At 43.1% G+C, this 26,590-nt stretch overlaps 5 protein-coding genes across 6 annotated transcripts in view; 3 read left to right on the top strand and 2 right to left on the bottom strand.

Annotated features, from left to right (window-relative positions):
* Positions 1 to 1,360, bottom strand: part of gpat3 (glycerol-3-phosphate acyltransferase 3) — a 7,983-nt gene extending 6,623 nt beyond the window's left edge. Inside the window, exons 1-2 of the mRNA XM_056589082.1 lie at positions 820 to 1,360; positions 582 to 648 (exon numbers count right to left, since the gene is read on the bottom strand). Coding sequence (XP_056445057.1) covers positions 582 to 648; positions 820 to 963 — 211 coding nt within the window. The 5' untranslated portion in view covers positions 964 to 1,360. The remainder of the gene's footprint in view (positions 1 to 581; positions 649 to 819) is intronic.
* Positions 1,361 to 1,904: 544 nt separating this feature from the next.
* On the top strand, positions 1,905 to 6,403 carry abraxas1 (abraxas 1, BRCA1 A complex subunit). Of its 2 annotated transcripts, XM_056587558.1 has the most exons (9): positions 1,905 to 2,010; positions 2,473 to 2,563; positions 2,661 to 2,697; positions 2,932 to 2,998; positions 3,079 to 3,275; positions 4,334 to 4,453; positions 4,787 to 4,871; positions 5,104 to 5,215; positions 5,349 to 6,393. In XM_056587558.1, exons 1-9 carry the CDS (start codon positions 1,930 to 1,932, stop codon positions 5,522 to 5,524), a joined length of 966 nt encoding a protein of 321 aa, XP_056443533.1. In that variant the 5' UTR covers positions 1,905 to 1,929; the 3' UTR covers positions 5,525 to 6,393. The 2 variants fall into 2 exon arrangements, with proteins under 2 accessions (XP_056443533.1, XP_056443534.1); XM_056587559.1 differs by lacking the exons at positions 1,905 to 2,010; positions 2,473 to 2,563; positions 2,661 to 2,697 and having other exon boundaries at positions 2,932 to 2,994; positions 5,349 to 6,403.
* mrps18c (mitochondrial ribosomal protein S18C) lies at positions 5,627 to 7,031 on the bottom strand. Its single transcript, XM_056587560.1, has 6 exons — positions 6,915 to 7,031; positions 6,565 to 6,617; positions 6,390 to 6,473; positions 6,218 to 6,275; positions 6,067 to 6,126; positions 5,627 to 5,832 (listed from the first exon to the last, which is right to left on the bottom strand). Exons 1-6 carry the CDS (start codon positions 6,997 to 6,999, stop codon positions 5,750 to 5,752), a joined length of 423 nt encoding a protein of 140 aa, XP_056443535.1. The 5' UTR covers positions 7,000 to 7,031; the 3' UTR covers positions 5,627 to 5,749.
* A 134-nt stretch (positions 7,032 to 7,165) lies between these two features.
* Positions 7,166 to 18,096, top strand: helq (helicase, POLQ like). The gene is made up of 18 exons (XM_056587553.1): positions 7,166 to 7,817; positions 7,913 to 8,600; positions 8,725 to 8,903; positions 9,405 to 9,605; positions 10,025 to 10,097; positions 10,199 to 10,296; positions 10,635 to 10,733; positions 11,501 to 11,646; positions 12,366 to 12,605; positions 13,206 to 13,347; positions 13,828 to 13,932; positions 14,352 to 14,559; positions 15,068 to 15,225; positions 15,665 to 15,763; positions 16,356 to 16,529; positions 16,680 to 16,793; positions 17,252 to 17,386; positions 17,866 to 18,096. The coding sequence occupies exons 1-18, from the start codon at positions 7,626 to 7,628 to the stop codon at positions 17,947 to 17,949; spliced, it is 3,135 nt and encodes a 1,044-aa protein (XP_056443528.1). The 5' UTR covers positions 7,166 to 7,625; the 3' UTR covers positions 17,950 to 18,096.
* A 360-nt stretch (positions 18,097 to 18,456) lies between these two features.
* On the top strand, positions 18,457 to 25,847 carry hpse (heparanase). Its single transcript, XM_056587555.1, has 12 exons — positions 18,457 to 18,796; positions 19,230 to 19,378; positions 19,594 to 19,731; positions 19,930 to 20,103; positions 21,392 to 21,563; positions 21,902 to 21,949; positions 22,394 to 22,487; positions 22,646 to 22,752; positions 24,259 to 24,373; positions 24,576 to 24,709; positions 24,838 to 24,987; positions 25,362 to 25,847. The coding sequence occupies exons 1-12, from the start codon at positions 18,573 to 18,575 to the stop codon at positions 25,519 to 25,521; spliced, it is 1,665 nt and encodes a 554-aa protein (XP_056443530.1). The 5' UTR covers positions 18,457 to 18,572; the 3' UTR covers positions 25,522 to 25,847.
* Positions 25,848 to 26,590: the final 743 nt, after the last annotated feature.

Below are 26,590 nucleotides of genomic sequence, written 5' to 3'. Positions count from 1 at the left end.
TGAACTCTCAGGCCTGTCCGATCGTAAACATAACTTTCTGGCAAAAAGCAGATGCCAGTACATTTTCAAACACAAACACTGCCTTACACAGCATAATGTAATTTGCATGTGGGGAAGGCATGAGTTGAATATTGTGCTGCGGTTGTGTAACTAGGGCTTGCATCACTGACCCAAGGCACACAGTGTGTTATATTACTGGAATGAGAGCCAGCGTTGGTGGACAGCAATAACTGACTATTGTAAAGAACACACAGACACACAGACATTCTCAGACACACACACACACACACACACACACACACACACACACACACACACACACACACACACACACACACACACACACACACACACACACATACACACACACACACTGACACACACAGTCACATGAGCAGTGTCATCGTCAGCCTCTAGAACTGAATTAAAACCCTCAACACACAAGAGGACGTTATGCCTCGGTCACATGCTACACATGTGAGAGAAAAAAAGAGCTGTTATATATTAATTATTACCCGAACATATTGGGATGCCTGTAAACCCAACTGGTTTTACTACAACAGATCAGTTTGTATTCTCACCGTTGGGCAGGGGAATAGGCACACTGGGCTTCTCTTTGCGTCCTCGTTGGATTCTTAGTGTGGCCCACTGTCCAAAAGAAAGGTGTAGTTTACAATCTTTGAGTCGACATACCATCTTTTCAGAATAGTGACTACGTTCTGTTAGCCTTTATGTTGTCCCACTGCCTCCTTGACGCTACAATATCCATCATACAAAAATTAGACATTGGGCGAGGAATTAAAGCATATGTCTACTCACCTCTAAAATCTGGACTAAGATTTGAATATAGACCCCTGTGACGCCCAGGGAGAGACCGAACATCGCAGGTAGCATGACGAGACACAAAAGTACTGATATCCACACCTGGAACAGGGCAAGAGCTGTACCCCAGGGGTCCTCCATCGAGACCCGCCGGACGTACCGCGTTTACGCTCCGAGACACCCGAGAAAAGTCGTCTTTGCGATCCAAATGGATTTCACTAAAAGGAGTCCCTCTGGTATAATCGTAGGAAGTAAGTGCTAGACAGTACAATACAAAGGAAATGCCACAGAGTTAAAGGGGCATATTCCACACTTGCTTAAAAATCATATTGGGAAAGTTGGATCTAGAAAATGGACAACGCCCATGCTGCAAAAATCCATTATATATTCCTCGTTCGTCGTCTTGAATTAATGAGTCATATATTTCCGAAAAGAGACCGAAAAGTCCATGTACAAAGCTTTCAGAGCAGAGGCTAAAAAAGTCCTGGTGAAAAGTTGGACATTAACGCTCTGGGAACCGCTATACTCTCAGCCAATCAGGGGTCTTGGACCGAGGTCAGCTGAATTCTGGTGTTTGACAACATAACAACGTGTGTATAAACACACATTCCAACCATGGATTTATGAAAAAACACCTTTCCCTCACAATTGTTTAAGTTTTATTTTTTTTTTTATTTTTTTATTTTTTTTGTATTGAAATCTCACTCTAAAACTAATCATCAGGAAAGGTAAAGAGACAGGTGGTTGAACCAGGGTAAATCCCGTTATCAAACGGTGCCTATTGAGGTTCTGGAGAAATCTTGGAGAATTTAGATGTATGTTGCGGTATATGTTTTATCTTTCAAGTTTATAAATGATTAGCGAGCCCATAACATAAAATGGCTTTGCATCATCAAGATAACATTATAATCTCCTTATACTGCACTTATTTGTGATCTTAGTGCTATCATGTGAGAAAAATTAAAGTCTAAATTGTTACAAGTTGTTGGCTAATAAACCAAAAGAGCGTGTTAAGTTTCCAGGTTGTAGTTCTGTTGCACGCCTCCGGGGGGCTTCTGGGTAATGTCGTTTATTACAGCGCGCGCTAGGGAAGCATTTGATTCAAGAATGGCGGACTCCACTGTTTACATGCCAGGGATTGTTCTCTCCTCGGTGATGTTTCAACATCTAAACACAGACTCAGATGCAGTAAGTTCACCAGTCTGTCATCTACTGTTCTTTAATAAACAATGTTATTTAAATGTTAAATGTGGTTAGTGACCTGCCTGTCTTTTGCCAGCGTTGTTTAGATACATATCATCATCAGTTGGAGTTTAGTTGGCACAAGGAGCAGAAGTTAAACATTTACTTACTCGTTTAACAGGAAACACTTTTAGTTTCACGTATTTCTGGTTTCAGGTTGTGGATAAGGAGTACTACTCATGGTTAAGGGTAGTTTAAATATAATATAGGTTAATCAACTTCTCCCTTCAGAGTGAAATATCAGCCAGTTCTACATGTAACAAAATGCGAGTCCATAAGGAAGTTGAGGACAAATTAATGTAATAATATATATTATTATAATATAATATGGTAGAAACGGACTTACATCGGGGTGAAGTGGATTTGATAGTCGTTAGTATTGATGGTTTACCTGTTATTACTTCCTAGGAGGGATTCATTCTTGGAGAAAGCAAAGAAGAAGAGAAGAGAGCCATCACTGATTCTACCAACGATCATGTTTATTTTGAGCACACAATTCGTAAGTGAGGTATCTTCACCTTCATTATCCACCAAATGCAACTGACTCCCACCTTGAAATAAATGTAACGTTGACTTTTATTCAACTTTCCTTCCAGATGTTCAAAAACACTTGCCATGCAACAGACTGAATAAGTAAGTATTCAGATTAGTTATGTATATCGGTATTATATTGCAATTATTTATGAAATAAAATAATCATCACGACACAAATTACGAAACACATTTGGTGGAAGTGTAATAAATGTCAACCCAACACTGACCCTAAAGCCGCTCCAAGGGCTTGTCTTTTTCTGTTTAAAAGCTAACACCCATTTTCAAAATGTTTGAAATTCATTCATTAATGCTTAGGTTTGTGTCTGTCTAAAGATTTTACAATGGCGCAGGGGAGGTGGATATGGTTACATTAAGGAAGATGATGCCAGACAATAGGCAGGTGAGTCAATAGAACATTGTCGTGAATTAGTAAGTAAGTCAAACACAATCGGTTTTAATATGTGATGTGTTTCATGTTAGGATCATTTAATTGGCTGGTACAGACAGCGCAGGAACACCGAGCAGAGAATGACCTTGCGGGAAAGGCTGGTCCATGAAAACCTGAAGAACGCCGTGGCCAATCCCGATCTGATCTTTCTCCTGCTGACGCCAAGCGAGGTCACGTCCGCCTGCTCCACCCATGAAACCGAATTCGCCACCTTCAGGTCACTCAACAGGTATGACCCACACATCAGACTTGGGATGCATGTCAGGTCTGATGACAGACATCCTCAAATCTGGGGTAAACTAATGTTTTACTTTCTTTTGCTTCATCTTGGTTTCGACCAATCATGTTGCAGGAAGTGGGGATCGGTAAGATTGTAATTGGAAAAAACAATCTGGGCCAGCCATAGTACTCTGTATGAAAGTGTCTGTATAGGCTTCAAATCAACACTGGAGACATATTAAACTCCCCCTTCTAAAAGCTCATACTCGCGCAAATTAGTTTTCTACTGTAAAATATCTCCGTAATGACACAGGAAACAAGGCGTAACTCTGCCTCTTGCAACGTTTCCAACCCAGGCTCTGTGCCGCTTCCCCCCAGAAGTATCTATGAAGTTGAAGGAAGTCTAGTGGTTAGGGGGCTTGTGCTAGTGGTGACCGCCAGCCGGAAGGTTCTGGGTTGAACCCCAATGTCTGCATTCTACCTGCAGGCATCCTTGAGCGTGCTACCCTAACCCTCTACATGCAAACCCCTGACCCGTTTGAGTGTTAATATCACACTCTACCCATTGAGCTACAGCAGACCAAGTCTATTCAATATTCAATTTAAATAATACAACGGACGTATGAATAAGACCTTAAGATCTCCTGTTATACTACTTTTCTGATCTTCATTTCTTATTAATGACTCCTATAGAGCAACCTGACACGAATCACAGCACTCACTCCGTTGTGATTGGTTACCTTCCGGAAGAGCATGTTGCAGCATTACCATACATGGAAAATCCAGATTGTTCTACGTAGATAAATCCCGGAAATTTGAACAAGTGAATCGCGACCGGCGTCCCTAGTGTTTAGCGCTCTGCACAGCCACCCCAGACGGTCAGCAGGGAATACGTCTAAATGCACGTACGTCATTATTTGACACTTTGGTATGGTTTAACATGACTATCAGTCATTATAACAACGTTTTATAGGCCATAAAAGTCGAAAAAGCATATTAGGTGCTCTTTAAGACAGATCTGAGAGGTCTACATTGCTGTAGCTGAATGTGTGTTTCCTTCACCCCTAGACGCTTCCATAAGGTTCCTGTGGTCGTCAGTAACCTGGGTTCCCTGGAGGACGTGGTGTATCGGACGTCCTACGCACCCTGTTCGTCCGCCGGTTACCACCGCGTTGTGCAGAAACACAAGTAGGCGGTCCGAGGTCTTCATCTTGTATATCGCTAATGTAACTTTTATGTACTAACACTAATCATAATAAAATAAAAGGCTTACCTTCGTTCTGAATCCTATAGCTACCTGCACCCTTTCTAGTTGTTTATTATATTAGAAGCTATGCCTTGCTGCAGAAGATTGTATTTTTTTTCCCCAATCTTGATATTCTTGATTGTTCTCCATCACTTTAAGATGTGATAAAGTATACTGCTAATGACAAGATTTGAATAATGTACGTACAGATCAATATGTGTTTATCCTTAATGTGTATAATTGTGTCCGTTTACTCAATTGTTTTGTCCCAAAAGATCCAAATTCTTCTCTCCGGACGACACACAAAGAGAGGTGATGGAGATTAACAAAATGAACAGCTCGATGCAGGCCGAACTGCAGGTAAGATATAAAGTGCCCCTATTTCACACACAGGTATGTGTTGGTTAGTTACCACAACCCATTTCAGAATCTACCTGTTTGTGACATCTCAGCCTACCATTTGGTACAGTCCACTGGCTTAATCAATTTAAGAACGTAAACTTAAGGCGCCCGTTAAGGATATTTAGGTACATTATGACGAGTTGTCAGTGGCTTTGGTCTTCACTGGTGTCGTGTGCTTCACCATCAACAGAAGGAATGCAAGAAGGTAGAGAAGAGCGAACAGGAGGTCCAGACGTTGCTGGCCCAATTGACTGCTCTCAGGAAACTCATCTCCAAAAAGAAGTCCCTTATCCCAGAAAAAGGTATTTTTTAACTAACACCTTCAGTACATTTATATGTTCATTTCGGTAAAGAAAAAAAAACATTTAATGAGACCTCGTTTCATTCTGTAATTTGATAAATGTTAAAGGTGTCCAATGTCCTCCCCCTCACCAGATGTCCTCAGGCCTTCGATCAGAGAGAACTTGCTGCTGGAAAATTCCCTGAAGAGCCTCTTCCCTCACTCTCCTCTGTTCCAGACACAGACTTTAACCCTTCACGGCGTCCCCGTGGCAGAGAGCCTCCCGCCCCGTCTAACGACCCCTTGCCCACACGTTGACCCTGAGCCGTAGCAGGACATGACAGCAGTCCACTCAGATGCCCCTTGCATGGGACCTTGATTAGCCAATACAAAAGGCGCATTAACGCATTGAACAACTTTTCAAAGAGATCGTACAAATGTTATTTCATGAATTCAAATACATTTATTGATCAACAAAATAATCGATAAGCAAAGGGCATACATAACAATTCATTCAGAGCTTTTACTTTAATAAAGAAATAATAAACTAAACATTTTATGCACCACTCAAAGTTTTTGCAGCACAGATGTTGGGATCCTTCATAAACTGCGGGTGCTTGTGGGTCACTGACATGAAACCTGAAAATGAATCGACAATATAAGTGGAATATGGATCCACAGTAAAATATCTTGTAATGTATTCACAGGTGAATTTAGATGGAAATGCCAAAGGTGTCCATATTTGGAATCGATGGGGCAACCATAAATCGATACAACCATTATTGTATAATCTTTAACATTTTGGTTAAATGGTTGTCTACTGTATTAAAACCAGGATCCCCTCAAAAGATAGTGGCTCAAAAGAAGACTCACCCATTGCGTGGCTTTTTTTGATAGCTTTGGACACTTGCTTCTGTTTCTTTCCACATAAACCTGTAAAAACCCAGTACATTAACCAGATAAGATAGAGATATCATTGCATCCAAACAATGGGAAAATATTTGATTTATGTATCTTTCCTGACCTGTTAAGTGTCGGCCGTAGATTCTACCAGTGTGTGGGGATATAAACTGGGAAAGCAACTGCAAGAGAACAGATAATAAGTAAACCAATGTGGCTTTATAAAAGAGACTTGCAGGCCGCTCAATTGGACAAATACATATATTCCAAAAGACAGCAGATTACAGATAACATACCTGTATATTCTTGTAATCCACGGTGGTGTTGCAGAGAATACACCCCTTCTGGGGTTCCTTGAAAGGGTTTTCCATCTGTATAGGCTTATGGATGGGTTAAGGTTAGACATATTGCCTATAAACAAAACTGTCCATGCAATTTTCATTACCAATCAGTAGTTTATAAAAGGCATACCATGTCGTCCTTTTTTGGGGTTACATTTGCGGACGTGGATGAACTGTGTAGCCCTGAAATGGAGACACTTGTTTACCATTGCACATATAGCAGATTGACAGTCAAGAACGTTGCAAGCCAATTTAGAGCCTTTGACTTTTAATCATTCTAATACCATAATCAAGACAAGGCCATACTTTTTTCAGTGTCATTTTTGTCTTCACGCATGTTGTGATGCCTTAGAATTGAATGACATTCGTAACTCCTAGCATTAGCGTCACACTGAGTGAAATCAACGTATGCTCTTTACTCTGATCGACACTACACAGCCAATTTTATCAGATTATCGTGAACATAATAAGGAATCTTACTTGTGGCTCCACGCTGCAAAAAAAGGTGCCTAAATGTTTGAATTCCTCTAAAAGCCAACATGTTGACCTGACAGGGCACTTGCATGGATAAACTATGCCGGATGTTATCTGACGTCAGTTCCGTTGCAAACTTGTCCCATTCGAAACGAGATAGTTAAACATTGCTTGATTATTTTCTTCTTTTAATCTTTTGCGTTATTTAAGATTAATTTGGTTATTTTCCGAATTGTGACTTTGAATTAATGTATCAAATAAAAAAGGGGGGTCTCATCAAGAAAATGTCAACGGAAGTGACGTGATGAAAGTATCCCTCCTGTTTGGTTAGCTTTTCAAACACTACAGAATCAGATGGAAATCATTTATGAGTCTTTATGTTTAAACTTTCAACCGTCAAATATGCTGCTTATTTCTATCATTTAAAATACTTAAAAGACTGACCATCACAGGTGTCCGAACAGAGCTTTTGATTGATCTTAACTGGTTGTAGTTACGGTTAGCGTTGTGTTTTTCCTATGTGCGTTTACAGCATACTTGTAAACAAACCCATCTAGCCATCAAACTGTCCTTTATAGTCATGTTTGGATATAGCATTGAAGGAGTAAATTGTGGATGTCTTAACAAAGCCTCATTCAGCCCCCTGGAAAGTTCTCCTCTTTGAAAAGCGTTATTTGAGATGTTGGAAGCTGAATCTATTGAAGATGTATTTCTCTGATGGATAGTTTCTGTATCAAGGCATTAACAATGAATGCTGAGCAACAACAACAGCTAAAAGTCAAAAGGGTGTCGACGAGAAAGAGGCCAAGAGACAGTCTTAGAAGCCAAATGACACCTGCCAGGAAAAAGGGAACTGGTAGAGACAAGGGGATACTAAACGGTTCAATGGACGATCAAATTCCTACTGAGGTAAGATAAACAGGATAAAAATATGTAATGTATTGATGTCCTTTTTATTTTTTACCATTATACTTTCCATTCAGTAACTTCGTTTTTCTCGTCAGTTTTGCAGTGACAATGAAGACTTATTTGGGGATTATGACAGTATTTTGGGGGACAGCTCTCTCATGGCTAAACTTGACAGCGTGGAACAAACAGCAAGAACAAAATACCCTCCCCAGGCTGTAGACAGCAAACCAGTGGACAACAAACCAGTGGACCAGCCAAAGAGAGGATTCACAGAGCTGCGTTCTTTGAAAAACACAGATTTACAGCGGCCCAGCGATGACCACCTCACCGACTCCATCCTAGACGTCTTCAAAGACGAGTCCTTTGGGGACCTACCATCAGCCCAACAGCTTGACATTGAAGAAAAAGATCTGAGGACTAGCGATATTTTACAAAAAGGCAAAACATCTACACCTTTGAGGACCAAGGAGAGGACCAGTGAATGCAGAACTAAGATGGGGGGTACAAATACTACAGAAGGACAGACTTCTGCCGGGTTTTCTAAAGCCAGGCGCAGTATGACAGATCACCTGAAGAGGGCGATGTTGAGTAACGCCGGGGCTCCATCCAATGTCTCACGTACAAAGGTGCTGAAGGAGGCTGTGGTCTCTGAGGAAATCAATGTTGCCATGCAGGCCATGGAAAAGGTATCCACGGTGACCACGGACCTCGGACCCTTCTTTGGTCTTCCCACCAAAGTGAAGGAACTGATACACAAACTGCGAGGAATAAACGACTTATATGGTGATTTATATGTGTTTCCTTTTTATTTCAACTCAACATTCAAAGGTTCTTGTAGGCAGAAATTGAAAAAAAAAACTGAAAGATGGTCATTGTTTTTTTAATGTATTTTTTGTTCACATTTCAGACTGGCAGAAGACGTGTTTGAACCTTGACTGTGTTCGTGAGAGAAGGAACCTGATCTACTCTCTGCCTACCAGCGGAGGGAAGACTCTTGTTGCTGAGGTCCTCATCCTGAAGGAGCTGCTGTGCAGGAAGAAGGACTGCCTGTTCATCTTACCCTATATATCACTGGTGCAAGAGAAGGTAAAAGGCCTCTTCTGGGGAAATACATGTGCAATATAACTTTAGCATGATTGCTTCCCTACATTACTATTTACTAATAGAGACTAATCCAAAGTGACCTACAGTACCTTTTTAAATACATTTCCTTAATGTCCACCTTGATCCTCTTGCTCAAGGATGCCAAGGTAGACTGCAGATTTTCCTGGCTGATATTTAAACTGTTAACACTGAACCAGTGTTCCCCATCCTTTCTGGACTTGTTTGAACTCTAACAACAGAGCTTTCTAAGTCTTCCACTTCCAAGTATATCATTAAGCAGTATGTTTGTATATATTGGGCCTTTAGTAGACCTTTCAAACTTTTTCATGTATTTTGTAAACACAAATACCATCAAATATCTTTAAATCATAAGCAAATCTCCTGCGACCGATGTGACAGATGTGTCAAGCCTCCAGACTATCGTAGACTATACCGCCTCTGCATACATTAACCTATATTTCTTCCCTCCCTTACTTTGTGCAGGTGCGTGGGTTAGCAGGCTTTGGTCTGGAGCTGGACTTCATGGTGGAGGAGTACGCTGGCAGCAAGGGACGGTTCCCCCCAGTGAAGCGGCGGAACAAGAATTCTCTCTACATCGCTACCATAGAGAAGGGCCACAGCCTGGTCAACTCTCTGATAGAGAACGACAGGCTGGACAACCTGGGCATGGTGGTCGTGGATGAGGTGGGTGGAGTGTTCATTTACTTCTCTTTAACTTTAAGGCAGTCAGGTGAGGTTATATATATTACAGCCAATAATGTTTACATGTACCGTCTGAGTTTGCATTTCAGTATGGGGTTTAAAACATTGGTTATTTATTCGTTACCAACATTGAAGATTAGGTGTACATTCTGGGTTTGCATTGCATTTCACTAAGAGGTTTAAAATATTGTTGATTTTATTCATTTTGTTTGTTTAGTACTGCCAATAATGTTTAGTTTAACATTCTGCTTTCGTGTTTAGTTTCTACTTTTCATGTCATATGGTGTAGATAGATGTGTTATTTGTAGTTCTTTTGCATGTTTTTCTTTGCATACATATGTCAATTACTTTATTGTTCAGTACTTCTCCTATCCTTATCTTTTTGCATTTTTTGTTCGCAGCTTCACATGTTGGGAGATGGCAGCAGAGGTGCCATCATTGAGATGACCCTGGCTAAAGTCTTATACATGAGTAGTAAGTGACCTGTAAAAACAATTGTCCTTGTGAAAGGCTAATGAAACGAAATGACTCTTTTTCATCGTTTGTTTGTCTGTTTTATTGTTCCCTCGTTCCAGAAACAACCCAGATTATTGGGATGAGCGCCACCCTGGGGAATATTAAAGACATTCAGAAGTTTTTGAGAGCGGAGAATTACACCAATGACTTCAGGCCTGTATGTCATTTTAGTCTTTGCTCTCAAATGTAGTTAATAAAAGACCGCTATAGGGCCTGGCTGTGTTTAAATATAATAATAAAAAAATAATTATAATGACGTTATAAGCTCTAAAAAATATAATGACTGCAGCAGCGTCATTTTCACATTTGTCTCTTACTGAGGAAATCTCAAGACAGTTAGTTGTTAGTTTTTATTCAGTTAAGCTGCAGAGGAATCAAGATCCTTATTATTTCATCTAATAGTCAATACTCACTCTTTCCATATAATATAACGTGAGGACCTATTCTTGAATGCGTGTGATGAGTCAGTTTGGTGTTGTGATGCTCTCTCCACAGGTCCAGCTGAGTGAGTACGTTAAGCTGAGCAACACCATCTACGAGGTGGCCCCCAAAGAAGAGGACTGTTTTAAGTTCTCCCGTCTTCTTAACTTTAAGGTAATCAATACTCATTTAGTTGAACTTGTGTAGAACAGGTCAGACACTGACTCTAGTTCCTCATGAGCACACTGTATTTTCTACGTCTGTCAATTCTTTCCCCCGTTGGTTTAGATTTCTGGTTCCGGACATACCACAGAAAACATGGGTCACAAGACTACTGTGGCTCCATCAGGCCGTAAAAGCATGGGACATTGGTGTCAAGTCTTTTCAGCCTGTGTGTTTTGTCAAACTGTTCCCTAACATAACAACCGAAAGGTTGACTCAAGCCAGTAGAGACTGCGGAAGGCTAAATCAAGCCAGTAGAGGCTGCTATAGGCTGACTCAAGCCAGTAGAGGCTGCTTTAGTCTAACTTTGAACAAGAGAGGCTGCTGTAGGATAACTCAAGCCAGTAGAGGCTGCTATGGATAACTCAAACCAGTAGAGGCTGCCATAGGATAACTCAAGCATGTAGAGGCTGCTATAAGAAAACTCAAGCCAGGAGAGGCTGCTATAGGATAACTTAAGCCAGGAAAGGCTTATATGGGTTCACTCAAGCCAGGGGAGGCTAATATAGGCTAACTCAAGCCAGGAGATGCTGCTATAGTATATCTCTGACCAATAGATGTCTCTATAGGCTATCTCTGGCCAGGATAGGCTGCGTTATGCTAACTGGCCAGGAGATGCTGCTTTGGTCTAACTTTGAACTGGAGAGGCTGCTATGGGCTAACCTGTGCCTCTTAACGGTTATGAATGGATCAATTCATTAAGGTGTGTGATTGCTCAGTATTCCAGCAGCATGCAGCAGAGGGACCCAGACCACATCATCGCCTTGGTGACGGAGGTCATTCCCGCCTACTCTTGCCTCGTCTTCTGTCCCACCCAGAAGAACTGTGAAAATGTAGCAGGGATGATCTGCAAATATCTGAAAGAGTAAGTTAAAGGTTCAAGATATGTTAATTGAGTACTTTGAAAAAATTGAAAAGAATGAAGAAGTAATTTGAAAATGAAGATGAAGAATTGAATTCCATGATTGGTTCAGAGGATTCAGCTTGCTTGTCAATCACAGGGGCGGGAAACGCAGCACTTCTCAATGGCGGAGATAATGAGGGAGGGGATGTTCTTTGGTTGTTTAGTTTCAGATTGTTTCCCTCTACCGCTTTATTCTGCTCTCTCTCTCTCTTTACAACTCTCAAGTCTTACCACAGCACCTTTAAGTGCAATTGAGCGGAAAATGAAGTGAAGCGCAGAACAATTGTGTGTTTCTGTGCGTACATGTTTCTTGGTTGCTCATGTGAATAGAGTATGCTCTAAATTCAGATAGCTAGTTGAATATTGCAATATTGCATAAAAAATGTTTAAAAGTATTTTACATTTTTGGTGTTGATAGAACAAATAACTACACAGACACACTGGCAGCTCCACAGCTTAAGCACAGCTGCTCTCGTAAATCCTTTTCCTACCCATAGCTTTTTGTCTTCACATCAAACATTGTAAATCAAATCTCATTCAGATCTATTTTCTTCTTATCAAACTTTCCCGGTGACAAACTTTGACCTGAAAGGGGTGCGGCCGCACATTCGGCTTTCGTTTTCAAATGTTTACCCTCGACGTAATCGGTGTAACGGCACTGAGTCCCGCTCCACCCACAGGGAGTTCCTGGTGCTGAAGGAGAAGGAGAAGGGCGTGCTGCTGCGGGAGCTGAAGGCCAGCGGGAGCGGCATGGTGTGCCCCGTGCTCCGGAAGGTCATCCCCTACGGCCTGGCCTACCACCACGGCGGGCTGACGGGGGCCGAGCGCCGGCTGGTGGAGGACGCCTACTCCAGCGGGGTGCTCTGCCTGCTGGCCTGCACCTCCACCCTGGCCGCCGGCATCAACCTGCCCGCCCGCAGGTATGGGGAGGGAGGGAGGGGTGGGGGGGGATTAAAACTCTTAACACTGAACCAGTGGTTCCCATCCTTCCTGGACTCATTTTGACTCTAACAACAGAGCTTTCTAAGTCTTCCACTTCCTAGTATATCATTAAGCAGTATGTTTGTATATATTGGGCCTTTAGTAGACCTTTCAAACCTTTTCATGTATTTTGTCAACGCAAATACCATCAAATATCTTTAAATCATAAGTAAATCTCCTGCGACCGATGTGACAGATGTGTCAAGCCTCCAGACTATCGTAGACTATACCGCCTCTGCATACATTAACCTATATTTATGAGTTTGGAATTCTTCTTGAAATAAGACAAAACATTACAGAATGGATATTCAGCATTATTCATTTGTGACTATAAAATATGAATTGAATATATATATAAAAAAATCATCATGAATTCATAAAACATGATTGAATTATGCATTTTATTTGTTTTCATTGATTCGATTAGTGAATTTACAGTTTAGCAGAAGCCACGTGAAACCCTTGTCGCGGTCAGCCAGTCGTGTGGTAAGAGTCCGGTCCTCTGATGCTGGTCTGTGTGTGTGTCGGTCCCCACTCAGAGTGATCCTGCGCTCTCCCTACGTGGCGGCAGACTTCCTCAAGAGGAGCCAGTACAAGCAGATGGTGGGCCGCGCTGGGCGGGCCGGCATCGACACCGCGGGGGAGAGCATCCTCATCCTACAGGACAGGGACACCGTCCTGGTGACTACCTCTAGCGCTCCCGGGGCTACCGGAACAACCGTTCATTCAGCCGTTATTTAGAATTGGCCGTTCAATTGAAATTGGTGATGTAGCAAAAGCCAAGCACAATCTGAATGGATGTCCGTGTCTCAACTGGGAGCTGTCAATGTTCTGGGTCACCACACACACACACACACACACACACACACACACACACACACACACACACACACACACACACACACACACACACACACACACACACACACACACACACACACACACACACACACACACACACAATGATAAAAGCACTTTAACTGCTTGGTGTAAAAGGGCTATTTAAATGCTATGTAATATTAATCATTTATTCCTAATTATAAAAAAATGTATGGTTATCATTCCGTTGATTATTATTATGAAAACGTCTGATGTTGAGCTACTGCTTCAGCAGACTTTGTTAATATTCGCCAATCAAGTGATATATTTTGTTTGTTTTAGGCTAAAAAGCTTGTCTCTGCCCCGATGGAAACCTGCTACAGCAACCTCACACACAACGAGGGCAAGGGTGTCCTAAGTCTCATCCTGTCAATCATTGGACTAAAGGCAAGTACCTTTTGTATATTTTTCACATTTCCACAACAAATACAGTTATTAAAGTCAAAAGATATTATCACTGCAGGCCACTCTGATTTAAAAAGGTATTCTGAATACCAAAATGACCAACTAGTTGTAAATTGTCCCTATGATTATGGCTTGATGTTGAGTGGTGCTTGATGGTTTTAAGTAGCAGTAAATAGTTTATTCTATGTTGATGGTTTGAGCGGTGCTAGATTGACCTAACTGGCAGTAACTAGTCTATAATATGAAGATGGTTTGAATGGTGCTTGAGCATCCTAACTGGCAGTGACTAGTCCGCATTAGGAGGACGGCTTGAGTTTGATGGGTGCCCGATCATTGTAACTAGCAGTAAACCGTCGACCCCCCGGTGATGGCGTTAAAGTGGTTCCTCGTTCTCCGCGCAGATGACCACCACCCCGGAGCAGGTGAAGGCCTTCATGTCGAGCACCCTGCTGTGCGTCCAGCAGGATCTGCTGTGTGCCGAGCGAGGCCTGACGGACCGGGTTCAGGACAGCCTGGTTCTCCTCCAGGAGATGAACCTCATCAGCGTGACCCAGGGCCCCCAGGGGGACGCCTTGGAGATCACCACGCTGGGCCGGGCCACGTACAAGAGTGAGTCGAGAGCCACACCGAGCGTCGTGCTACTTTAACGCACGGCCATGTCGTCGAGCCTTTGGATTTGGTCAGCGGAGCCCTGGATCTGTTTAGTAGGAGTCATCTGTTTAGGTTTTGTTTCGATGACGTTGGAATGGTGACTAGGGCACGAAGGACAAAACACGTCATCCAGCCAATGAGAACGAGTTCTGTATTTCTGCATCGTACTGAAAAAGAAGATACAGGAATGTATTTTCTTCTACGAGACTTTGATATAGTCCTCCACTCTTCAGGGGAGAGGTGAGAGTCCCACTGGCGCTGTTCATTATTAGTATGCGTGAACACAGGGCAGTGTGGATAAAAGTCCCCTCCAATTATATACTCACACTTGATTTAACAACTCCTCAAAAAATAACACTGAAATGTTCGTCACCACTTGGTGAGACCGAAAAGGTAACGTTTTTAACTGAAAAAAAATTGAGATGAAGGACGTTACTTATCGTTTGAATCCGCGGATCTTCCCCAGGCTCGGTGGACCTGACCAAGTGTGACGTGCTCTACAAGGACCTGTCCAAAGGCCTGGAGAGCCTGATGCTCAACAGCCACCTGCACCTCCTCTACCTGGTCACGCCCTATGACATGATCGCCCAGTGCAAGCCCGACTGGATGGCCTTCTTCAGACAGGTAGGGCTGGTGTAAAGGTCTCTGTGGGCCGCTGCAGGGGAGTTACTCTGCACACGTTTAATATAGCCTTCACATGGAGTCACCAAGAAGACACTTTTACCCAAAACGACTATCGTGAATTATGGAACCTGACAGATTTATGTTTTTTTCGCAATTTTATCGGCCCATATCAGCGTACACATTTGCAGATAGTTCTGGAATAAAAACTTTAGTAATGATGTTGATTTATAAATGTGATGACCTCTTGCATGTTCCACTGTGGTGGTTTTACCTCCTTTATGCTTTGACTGAGCACATCCACGTAAACACTCCCAACACTTTACTGTTTGACATCGTGTTCTGTGCGAAACCCAGAACCGCAGGCCTGGAACACTCCGTGGACCTGGACACTGTCCTGTAACACGCTGAAAACCCTGTGTTGTGTGCTGGCCTGTTTCAGTTCAGCCTGTTGTCTGCTTCAGAGCAGAAGATGTCCGCAACGGTCGGGGTGCCTGAGAGTTTTGTGGCCAGGAAGGCCGCCGGCCAGACGGTGAAAAAGGTGAGAGGGAAAGAGAGCATACTTCAGATAGCAGCATGGAAATCAATCTTGCGCTTCTCTATTTCAAACAGCGTTTCCAAGTCATGTTCCATGTCGCTTCAATGAACTGTTATTCATGACAGTGTATGTTCTTTGATTTAATCAGTGAGCCCTGACAATTTTTTTCATGTTTCAGGATTCTTGACGCTTTTATATGTTCTTAACCTCAAATATCTCGGGCTGTTTATAGAGTAGGCCTGATAAAAAAATCAGCGTTTTGTTTGCCTAGTGTTGAGCTTTAAGCTGAGTATACAAAAGCCCCCCAAAAAAGATTGCCTTTACACCTGGTTTTCGGCGTAGTGTGGATAAGGGCCTTGGATAAGCTCTTGTCATAGCATTCTCTTCTTCGAATGAAGCTAATTTGAGATCCAATGTCTGATCCAACGATCACCTCACCCACACGTTGTGTCACCTACATGCGGGGGTCACCTCCATGCGGGGGTCACCTCCATGCGGGGGTCACCTCCATGTGGGGGTCACCTCCATGCGGGGGTCACCCACATGCAAGGTGGACTCCTCGTTGGCTCACCGACGGGCTCTCCTCCCGCTCCAGAGCGTGAACATGGCGTCGGTGCACCGGCTGTACCTGGCCCTGGTGCTCTACACCCTGCTGAAGGAGACCAACCTGTGGAGCGTGGCCGAGCGCTTCTCGCTGAGCCGCGGCTTCATCCAGAGCCTGCTCAGCTCCTCCGCCGCCTTCTGCGCCTGCGTGCTGCACTTCACCGAGGTAGGGACGCGGCGCGCACCGCGGCGACCTGTCACCGCGGCGACTTGTCATTTAACCCGTTAGGTTAAAATGTAAATAAAGGTGAAACATCATTGTGAATGAACTGAATCAATCCATCGTGTACTTTGTGATCTCCACCCTGTGACCCAGGAGTTTGAGGAGTTCTGGCCGTTCAAGTCCCTGCTGGCCGAGCTGTCCAAGCGTCTGAGCTACTGCGTCACAGCCGAGCTGGTCCCGCTGATGGAGGTGGCTGGGGTCCTTGAGGTCAGCACCACGGAGGGAACGTGGGCCCTCTCGGGACGCTAAGGGGCCCCTACACATTGAGTTATATGTGATCTCTTTATGTTAAGGGAACCCTTTTCGTTGAGTAAACGTTTGCAATCTCAAGGTGTTCAGGAGCCTCTTTTTTATCAGCATCCCAGGATATTTATTCAGTCATTACAAGCAGTTACAAATCGACCCCATATTGACATTGCACTTGGGATTGTGTGACAGAACAGCCTTTCCTTTGAGCGCGGCTAGGTGTGTTGTCATGCTAGTTTGATCACTTCCTAATGGTCAAGTCAATGGACCAATCAGGTGGCTCCGTCAGAACGACCCGTAGGCGGATTGGATAAAAAAAACAACTTGTAATTGCATCACACCATGGTGGTGAAATAGGGGCCGTTTGTTAAAACACTCAAAGTAATGTATTAAACACCGTATGTTCCTGCGTGTCACAGTACAGGGCGAAGCAGCTGTTCAACGCGGGCTACAAGACGCTGTCTCACCTGGCCAACGCCGACCCCAGCACCCTCTCCAACGCCGTGGAGAACCTGAACAAGAAGCAGGCCACTATGATGGTGGCCTCCGCCAAGGTAAGCACCGGTAGAGCCAGGCCAGGGGGAGGGGTTCCATTCCCACCCGAGACCACCGTGCTATGAATGTATGCACTTAGGTGATGTAGGACTATATGGATGAAAGTGCTTCAACACAGTGGCATTTATTCGATTATTTATTTATTATTTATTCGATCTGCTTTCATTATTTTATTGATCTACTGGTATTATTTATTATATAATGTGGGTATGAATTCCCTGCGTTTGATAGATGTTCCTGTATTACAATCAAAGTTCAACGAAGAAATGTATGGTAGGTGGGGGCAGATAGTAGGTGCGGTTCAACCTGCAAACCATGTTAACCAAATGCAATGAAGGTTCACTTCCCGCCTGTGGTCTTATACTAAATGACTTTACATTTCTTGCAACCTACTTCCTGTTTGACTTCACTGTCTAATCCATGGTTATTAAATATTTATATCGATTTTTTTCTGTAACACAATCGTGATGTTTCCCAGATGCTGTTGAACGACAAGGCTTCTGCTCTGCAGGAGGAGGTGGACGAGCTGCTGATGCTGCCTCTGGATTTACCCGTGCCGTGACACTGAACAAGTCTACCGAATTTATTTATGTTTTAAATGTTTATAAGAATAATGACACAATCATTGAAATGTGTTGTCCTATTTATGTGAAATAATCGTTTTTTCTGCCACTTGAAAGAAAACATTTGATTAAAATAACAAGGTTGAGAATTGTGTTTTAAGTTAAGTTATTCGTTTGTTTTATGTTATCTATCAAAAAAAAAAAAAGAGGGACTTAGAAACGCACGTAGACCAGGATATGAATGTATTTCTAGCAGAAGGGTGTTAAGAGTCGAGATGCGGTCATGGTGCATCCGATTCCTGTCACGTACCTCCCTTACTGAAGTAAGCGACACCTGCATCTATAGACATGACAAACAGAAACACACTAATCGTTACTGTCCTTCAATCCATAACTGTGATCGTGGATTCTACAACACCTTCTAGTCCCATGTAGTCTTTTTGTGTCTCGGCGAGACCATGGGGCCCCAGCAAATGTAAAACACGCCCCTACACAATTATCAGGTAGTCCATGCCCGCCCTCACATGAATGCTGCTGCCGCTCCAGCACTATCCTGTTGTCCCACAGTTCAGGAAGTTGTAATCCAACGACCTGAGTCGGATGTATTCAGCGATTCTAAGTCATGATATCGCTTGTTGTGATACTGGTTGTAAGTGTACAACTATGGCCCGCTCGAGGGTCCCACGATGTAGCAGATCACGATGCCTTCGGGAAGGGTGTCCGTTCCCTTGAGGTTGATCTGAGCGTGGATCTGTCTCGGATTGTCCGGGAGGTGGACGAGCGCTTTCTGTCCGTGGCTATTGATGCCAGCCTTGTGGCCGAGGAAAAGTTCATGTACATGCTGGGGTAAGGTTTCACTTTTATGCCCTTTCGAATGAATCAGGAACGGGAACATTTTGTTTTATATTTACTTCGATTATTTTCTGAGGCTGAAGTTCATATTGGCTGATGATTATCCAATTTAATTCCAAAGCTGAATGACAACATACAGTGTGAATTTCGAGCTGTGCTCTCATGTGCAGCTGCAGATGTAATACGCCAATATAAGCGCCATCCACATGCTCTGTATTTACATCAAACAACTGGACCTTATGACCATGTCTTCGGTGATTACATCAATTCGTTCTGGTCCTCCTCACTTTTCAATGCAACCTCTGTCTTCTACAGACCTGGGAAATCTAGCCGCAGGTTCTGTTTTTAAAGTCGTTCTCAGAAAAGCAGATGCACAGCCCTTTAAGGATTAAATCTCATTCACGTTATGTTGCTTTTTAATTCTAAGGTCCCCAAAACTCAGGACGCTAGCCAAAGCGTTATCCCCGTCCTATCTGAGATTCGGAGGGACCAGGCAGGATTTCATGGTGTTCAATCCAGAGAAGTACCTCATGCGGTCCCATGGTTATGATCAACAGAAACCCGGTTTGAGTGCTGGTGAATAATCACACGCAACACTGTTTTAAACTCCAAAATAGCCTGTGGTCTCATTCTGGCTCTGCTGTCTATTGGTTGGCTTTCTAAAGCAATGCAATTTCACCCAGACAATTATTCTGTTGCAATATAAATAACGCCATCTTACTACCTTATGCTTTGCTTACACAGACGTGCACATTGCAGGTTAATGACACTGATTCCAATTATTTGTATAGGACCAGAAGATAGTTGTAAGAAGATGGAGTTGCCTACACTACTGGAGGCGAGGTTGAAGAAGCAGTGGATTCAACAGCAAGCACTACTCCGAAAAGAGAATCTGCAGAAGAAGTACAGAAGGCGGGTAAAGTTTACAGGTAGGGCATCGGAGGGAAGAGGAAGAGAGATACTTTCTCTTGAAACTGTGTGTTTAGAATTGTTTTTTGAAAAATCTTAGTTTGGATTAGTGGCTGAAAAAGTTACTGTTAAATTGGCTGTTAAAGTAGCCCAAAGTTAAACACCAGTATGGCTTTGATTGAAGTACACCCAAATTGCCTCTCCCTCCATCTCTCCAGAGTACTCTGTGGACCTCCTGACCTCCTTTGCCAACTGCACTGACATGGACCTCATCTTCGGTCTGAACGCCCTGCTGCGCACCTCCGACAACATCTGGAACAGCAGCAACGCCCGGTCCTTGATCAAGTACTGTGAGTCCCGGCAGTACCGCATCTCCTGGGAGCTGGGCAACGGTACGACCAAAGAAAAACCTGAATGTGTTGTACTGAAGGACAGGACTTCTCTCCTGGTCCATCGTTATCACGATCTTGAGTCAGTACAAGTAATTTCAAAATTGACCCGTTTGTGAAATGGGAGTGTCCACCGACCTAGATGTATGATGCATAGATCAGCAATGGGTCGATTTTGAAATGGCTTGTCATGGCTAACCGACATCACGCCGGATGGTTAATAAGAACTTGAACCTAGCAATTGTACTCATCAGCAACTCAAAGAAAACGCTCCTGTTCCTCTTTCATGGATCATATGACCTCAGATTCCCATGAGGATCTGCCCCAGTCACACTTAAAATGTCTTATTGGACAAAAGACACCACTTCCCAACCATGCGACTACTGTTGCGTCGCCAGTACATCCCACGAGAGGGTCAATGAGCTAAAAGATGAATGGCGAACGTCAAACCAAATTCTTCATTTCAGCTATAATGGATTATTCCGTCCAACAAACCACATAGGCCTATATTATGTTCTTTGAACAAATCTATCAAATTCTTATCAATAAGTATGTGTGTTGTTGTGTCGGACACACATCACCGTACGAGTAGAATTCTCATCTACTTGACTCTCAAATTCTACAACGTAGCCTATAAAACTAACTAAAGGTGCGCGTGTTCTTGTGCTGGACACGCATTGCTAAACGCCTGGAATAGAGTTCTCAACTGGGTCATGGTTATTATTAGTTATTTCATAAAATGTGTTGTTTAATAATTCAATTGATGCGTTGTTGTAATTTCCCAACATCGGCCAAAATAATAATAATAATAATAATAATAATAATAATAATCTTGAGACAGGGTAGTGGGCATTTTACAAAAATCAGTAGGCCTAATCGTAGAGATTTGTGGTTTGATACCTCTTTGTTTCAAACGTGAGATGTCTAATGTTTTGCTCTTATAGATCAATCTTCCCTTTTCCATCCTAATGTCCTTCGGGTCTGGTGCGCTGTTCTGCGGCCTTCGCAGACGACACCTTTCCACAAGCTCATATTTCAGTTCCTTGTTCGGCGAGTCAGTTCGCCCTCACCCACCATTGAGTAATGCAGGAAGGAAGTGATCTTTATTGCTCTCAATGTGTAACTATAGAACATCGTTGGCACGAGGTGGCCGTGGGAGGTTGATTGGTTGATGCTTTGTTGACACCAAACCACTGGTCTCAACATACATTTGTCGAAGGGCGAACGTGAAAGGTTTAGAAATCCCCTTTGTACAGTAAATGCAATTCAGTCCTGCATTCTTTCCCAACAGAACCCAACAGCTATGAGAAGAAGGCCGGTGTCCGGGTATCCGGGTCCCAGCTCGGGGAGGACTTTGTTAATCTCAGAGAAATATTACAAGACTCCAAGTTGTACCACAACACGGGCCTGTACGGCCCAGATATCAGCCAGCCGCGGGACCACCGGAAGGACCTGCTGCAAGGGTGAGAGACGGAAAGAGGCAGAGCTTCTTTAATAAGTTAAACCCTCTCTGATGGTACCGGTGCCAAAAAAGCATTCAAGCCTAACCTGTTTCCGTGTTGTGTTTATGACACACCGGGTGAACTCCCAGGATCAGTACAACACAAATAGAGACTTGAATTATAAACTCTGAAATGACCTGTCTTTTCTTAATCACCTGTCTTAGTTGAATTAATACATAAATCACTTTTTCTTATTCCGATGGCTACTTCTTGTTTGTACATCTATGAGTGCTAGACTGGTAGAACCATGTTATTCCAGTTTGGTTTGGTTATTCCAACTGTGTTTTTTTGTTTCCTAGGTTTCTGACTACCGGCTCACAGGCGATTAATGCCTGCACATGGCACCAGTAAGTTGTCTTTCACCCCATATACCCCCGAGTGTGTCCCCAACATTTCGTGATGTTTACTTTTAAGTTCACAGTACATTATACTATAGTCTTGCTTTATGTTATTGTTAGGTTATTTCTGATTGATATGGGTATAGTTTTGTTTGGATATCTTCAGTCAGTGGTTATAGGGGCAAGAATCGATAGTCCAGAATCAAAGATAGAATAGAATCAAACACCTGGGGCAAGATAGTCCCAGATGTTTGATTTCCAAACACCTTTAGGAATCAAAAGGTGTTCGATTCCCAGCCGAGGGGTACTGGGTTTGATTCCCAATGCCCAGAGTCTACCTGCAGGCATCCATGAGCAAGTTTACCCTAATGACCTGTAGTCCCTTCAAGACCCTTGCAAAGGTTACAAATCCACTAAGTTATATTTGGTACTGATATTTTCTGTTCTTTCCAGCTACTACGTGAATGGACGAGAGGCAACACTCGCCGACTTCATCAGCCCACAGGTTTTGGACTCTCTAGGGCTGAAGATCAGCCAAGTTCTGGAGGTAATTTAAAGCACTGAATCTTTTATCGTAGAGCATTAAAATGGGGTTTGTATTTTTATTGTTGAATATATGATTTTGACATCAATGCGAGCCCACAAAGTTCTTATTATAACCATTAATATTTGTGCTATGTTTTGCTGATGGCTCTGACCCTACAGAGCGTCCACCTGGTGTCCCCGGGTATGAGGAGCTGGCTGGGGGAGAGCAGCTCAGCGTATGGCGGGGGAGCGGAGGGGCTGTCGGACGCCTTCGCAGCCGGATTCATGTGAGTGGAGAGACCCGATTGGTTGTCCCACCAGGGTTCATTTGGGTGAAGAGACCTGATTGGTTGTCTCACCGGGGCTTCGTGTGATTGGAGGGGCCTGATTGGTTGTCTCACCAGTGTTTATGTGATTGGAGAGACCTGATTGGTTTTACCGCCAGAGTTCATTTGGGTGGATTGACCTGATTGGTTGTCCCACCAGGGTTCATTTGGGTGGATAGACCTGATTGGTTGTCCCACAAGGGTTCATTTGGGTGGATAGACCTGATTGGTTGTCCAAAAGGGGGGTTCATGTGAGTGGATGGACCTGATTGGTTGTCCCACCAGGGGTTCATGTAAGTGCAGAGACCTGATTGGTTGTCCTATGGCTGAGGCTTGTGTCGTTGGAGATACCTGATTGGTTGTTCCACCGGAGCTTCATGTGAGTGCAGAGACCTGATTAGTTGTTCCCATAGATGAGGTTTGTGTGAGTGGAGTGACCTGATTGGTTGTACCATGGCTGAGGTTCTTGCAAATCCAGACACCTGATTGGTTGACCCATGTAAGGCTTGTGTGAATTCAGAGACCCGTTTGGTTGTCGTCCAATGTGGATGAGGTTGATGCCCAGGACTCATATTAGCGAACGAAATAATGAAGGGTATCTCTCATTAAGACATGCATATTAATGAATGCGTTGTGATCAGCTTTTAGCTCATCAAAGAAACGTCCCATCCCTCTCTAGTGATAGCACAAACAATTATAACTAGAAAATGCATTTCCTGCAGAAAATGCAGCGAGTGCTGTAGTACAAAGTGAGGTTGAAAATATTTTTTAATAAAGCCACATAGATTAAGACATAAAATACAAATAAGTATTATACTTAGTCCAGATCAATTGTTTAATGTGTAAATATTTCACATTCTCTCGAGTAGTTTATCTCACATTCACACAGCTCTATTTAGAGACGCGTATGCGAGCCGAATAACCTTGGTGTACCACCCTGTTTATACGTGTGATGAGGAACGGGTGGAGGCCTTAGGTCTGGTCACATGGGAGACGGGCTCCTCCGTGGATGATGTGGGCTGTGCGGGCCTGGTTATTAGATTAACTCATCGCCCTGCACCGCCTGGTCTCGTGACAACAAGAGAAACTAGGCAGAGCTCTGGAGATGTGTGTTAATTGTGTAGCTGGAGTGGCAAATGTCTATAGTCCGCAAAAAATAAAAATTGGGTATCGATGATGTTTTTTAATTCATGTTCTGAATAAATGTATGTGTTAACAAAGTGACACTATAACGAGAACACCCTTTTGAAGTTTGTACTAAAAGGATTTTCCACAAACTTTCAAACTGCATTCAAATGTTTTAATAAAATGGACATTTATTAATTGTATTTATCTTAAATGCTAAAAAGAAACACTTGATATTAAAAAAACAGAAAAATAAAGGTGAGCATGGTTTTGTAAGTTGTGAACGGTATATGTGTGCGTGTCTGTGTGTGTATGTAACACTATAGTAATCTGTGCCTGCAGGTGGCTGGATAAGCTGGGACTTGCTGCTAAGATGGGTCTGGACGTGGTTATCAGACAGGTGTTGATCGGTTCTGGAACGTACCACCTGGTCGACGACAACCTGGACCCCCTTCCTGTAAGCACAGTCCATGATCTGTTCTCTCCGAAGTCTTTTGTTCTAATCCTTTCATTTTATCTGTCCACTTTTAACAGAAACCTGCAGCGTACGCTGTAAATAATCGGAACAAAACTTCAAAGTTGAATCTGCGGTGTAATCAAAAGAAGCCTATTTCTAAAAGTGTGTGTTATTCCAAAATTCAAATGTGCCCGCTCTTCAGGACTATTGGCTGTCGCTTCTCTACAAAAGACTTGTTGGCCCTGAGGTTCTGATGGTTGAACGACTTCTTCTTGCTGGCCTCCAAAACCCGAGGCGGAAAGTGCGGGTTTATCTTCACTGTGCTAACCGAAACAGGTAAAGATATCAAACCCATGTCAAATGTAGATGGCAATTGACAACAATATATAACAAAATAAAGAACAGAAGCGCTATATGAAAAGATGCATCCTTATCGTGTACTTTTCTGATGTTGCTTCCACCAGAGGCTACAGTAAAGGCGCCGTCACACTGATGGCCATGAATCTGGCTGCTAGACCATCCAGGCTGACTCTGCCTGCCCTGCTGTCGCCCAGCACAGTGGAGGCCTTTGTCCTGCAGTCGGACCAGCCAAACGAGGCAGGACTCTACTCTAGGTACCCTGTTCCACCTTCACATGCACAACTTAAGTAGATGGCGTCAAATTCTCAACGCACGCAGTCACGCACACACGCAGACAGACTGGCAGACAAACTTCCCAGCCACATCCTTTAATAATTTACCTCTGCCTCTGCAGAAGTACTACAGAGGAACAGAGCATAATGTGTCAGCATTTTTAAACGTCATCATAAAATTGAAATTAATGTAATTATAAAGTTCTACTCAAGTTGCGTTGTCTCTAAAAGCGACCTCTCAAATGCATGTCTCTGATTTTGAGTTTGTGTTATTTTATGTCTTGAATTGCAAATTAACAAAAAATCAATAAAAACGCTACACAAATTATGACAAGATCGATTGCTGTGATTGACAGGTCTGTGATGCTGAATGAGAAACTGCTGCAGATGTTAGACGACCAAACTCTCCCCGAGCTGAAGGGTAACATTCTGCCCCCAGCGGACCATCTCTCACTTCCTGGATTCTCCTTGGCTTTCTTTGTCTTTACCGAGGCCGAAGCAGCAGCCTGTCATTGACCTCTGCTGGACGAAGTAGGAAGTGCAGCACTGGACACACGACTACTGGCCTTTTTCCACTACTATACTGTCCCTGTGCGGCACGGTTCCACTCGGAGGGGCTGGGTTTTGCATTTCCATTACAACCGGGCAGATGACGCACTTTTCTTGAGTCGTTGACGCAACAACACACACTTTGATTCCCTATTTATTTTTATATCCCATCATAAAATCTGATCGATTTAATTTAAGAGACATTTAATATATTTAAATGGTTTCAGATGGACGGCGGCCCGCCCCACATAGTGCTATTTACGAAGATTCAATCTGTTTGACGCGCTATTTTGTTTCCTCAACATATTAATAGCTCATTGACAGCCAATCATTATTTCAGATTCGGCCTGTTTACACACTTTCAACAATGTTTAATACATATTTCACTCAGTGACACATGATTTCCTTGATATTAGGGAAGAAAATGTGTTTATCAATATCAGTGATGTAATGGTGTGAAATATTGTGCTATGTCCTTTAGACCAAGACTAATCTGAAATAAATCTGTCCTATGCCAACAAGCTATTTAGTTTTGCAAGAGAATATCGTCAAACTAATGCCACTAAGGTGTGCTTCTCTTAAACCTTTATTACCCTTTTAATAAGGGCTTATATAGTTATATAGGCACGACCAAATAATAAAAAGATGGCAGGTGAGAACTCTTCGTGCATGGCGATGTGTCTCATAAAAATAATGTGGTTTATTGGATTTGTAAGGGTCTATACTCGTACAAATGAAGCTATAACCTCTCGCTCCAAACCGCAATCAGCGCTGCCTTCATCGCAGGCCACTTGGAGGTGGGTTTGTCTCACACTGGCCCGTTGGTTTATACTGGTAGTGGAAACACAAATCAGCGTGGTACGTCTCGGTCAGTCCAAAAGAAAATGAAAATACAAAAAGGGCCATACCTGTACCACTGCTAGCACTGACACTCAAACCTGGATATTATTTGACGCCAGATTGTTATTGTGTTGTTTTGTGCAAAAAATTCTTATTTTGTTCCTATACTTAATGGTCAATCGGAAGTATTCAAATG

The sequence above is a fragment of the Gadus chalcogrammus genome, chromosome 4 (genome assembly GCF_026213295.1).
Source record: "Gadus chalcogrammus isolate NIFS_2021 chromosome 4, NIFS_Gcha_1.0, whole genome shotgun sequence".
Lineage (NCBI taxonomy): Eukaryota > Metazoa > Chordata > Actinopteri > Gadiformes > Gadidae > Gadus > Gadus chalcogrammus.
This window is presented reverse-complemented; position numbering and strand designations above follow the sequence as displayed.

What these genes read in the sequence shown, in the direction of transcription:
- mrps18c (XM_056587560.1), bottom strand. Translation starts at nt 6,999, where the DNA reads ATGCAAGTGCCCTGTCAGGTCAACATGTTGGCTTTTAGAGGAATTCAA. An exon ending in CTACGGCCGACACTTAACAG is followed by an intron (nt 6,127 to 6,217) that starts GTCAGGAAAGAT and finishes GGGTTTTTACAG; the next exon opens with GTTTATGTGGAAAGAAACAG. An exon ending in CAAAAAAAGCCACGCAATGG is followed by an intron (nt 5,833 to 6,066) that starts GTGAGTCTTCTT and finishes ATTCATTTTCAG; the next exon opens with GTTTCATGTCAGTGACCCAC.
- helq (XM_056587553.1), top strand. Translation starts at nt 7,626, where the DNA reads ATGGATAGTTTCTGTATCAAGGCATTAACAATGAATGCTGAGCAACAA. An exon ending in AGGAATAAACGACTTATATG is followed by an intron (nt 8,601 to 8,724) that starts GTGATTTATATG and finishes TTCACATTTCAG; the next exon opens with ACTGGCAGAAGACGTGTTTG. An exon ending in GCATGGTGGTCGTGGATGAG is followed by an intron (nt 9,606 to 10,024) that starts GTGGGTGGAGTG and finishes TTTTGTTCGCAG; the next exon opens with CTTCACATGTTGGGAGATGG.
- hpse (XM_056587555.1), top strand. Translation starts at nt 18,573, where the DNA reads ATGATATCGCTTGTTGTGATACTGGTTGTAAGTGTACAACTATGGCCC. An exon ending in ACAACCTGGACCCCCTTCCT is followed by an intron (nt 24,374 to 24,575) that starts GTAAGCACAGTC and finishes CCCGCTCTTCAG; the next exon opens with GACTATTGGCTGTCGCTTCT. An exon ending in CACTGTGCTAACCGAAACAG is followed by an intron (nt 24,710 to 24,837) that starts GTAAAGATATCA and finishes TGCTTCCACCAG; the next exon opens with AGGCTACAGTAAAGGCGCCG.
- abraxas1 (XM_056587558.1), top strand. Translation starts at nt 1,930, where the DNA reads ATGGCGGACTCCACTGTTTACATGCCAGGGATTGTTCTCTCCTCGGTG. An exon ending in TTATTTTGAGCACACAATTC is followed by an intron (nt 2,564 to 2,660) that starts GTAAGTGAGGTA and finishes CTTTCCTTCCAG; the next exon opens with ATGTTCAAAAACACTTGCCA. An exon ending in ACCTTCAGGTCACTCAACAG is followed by an intron (nt 3,276 to 4,333) that starts GTATGACCCACA and finishes CTTCACCCCTAG; the next exon opens with ACGCTTCCATAAGGTTCCTG.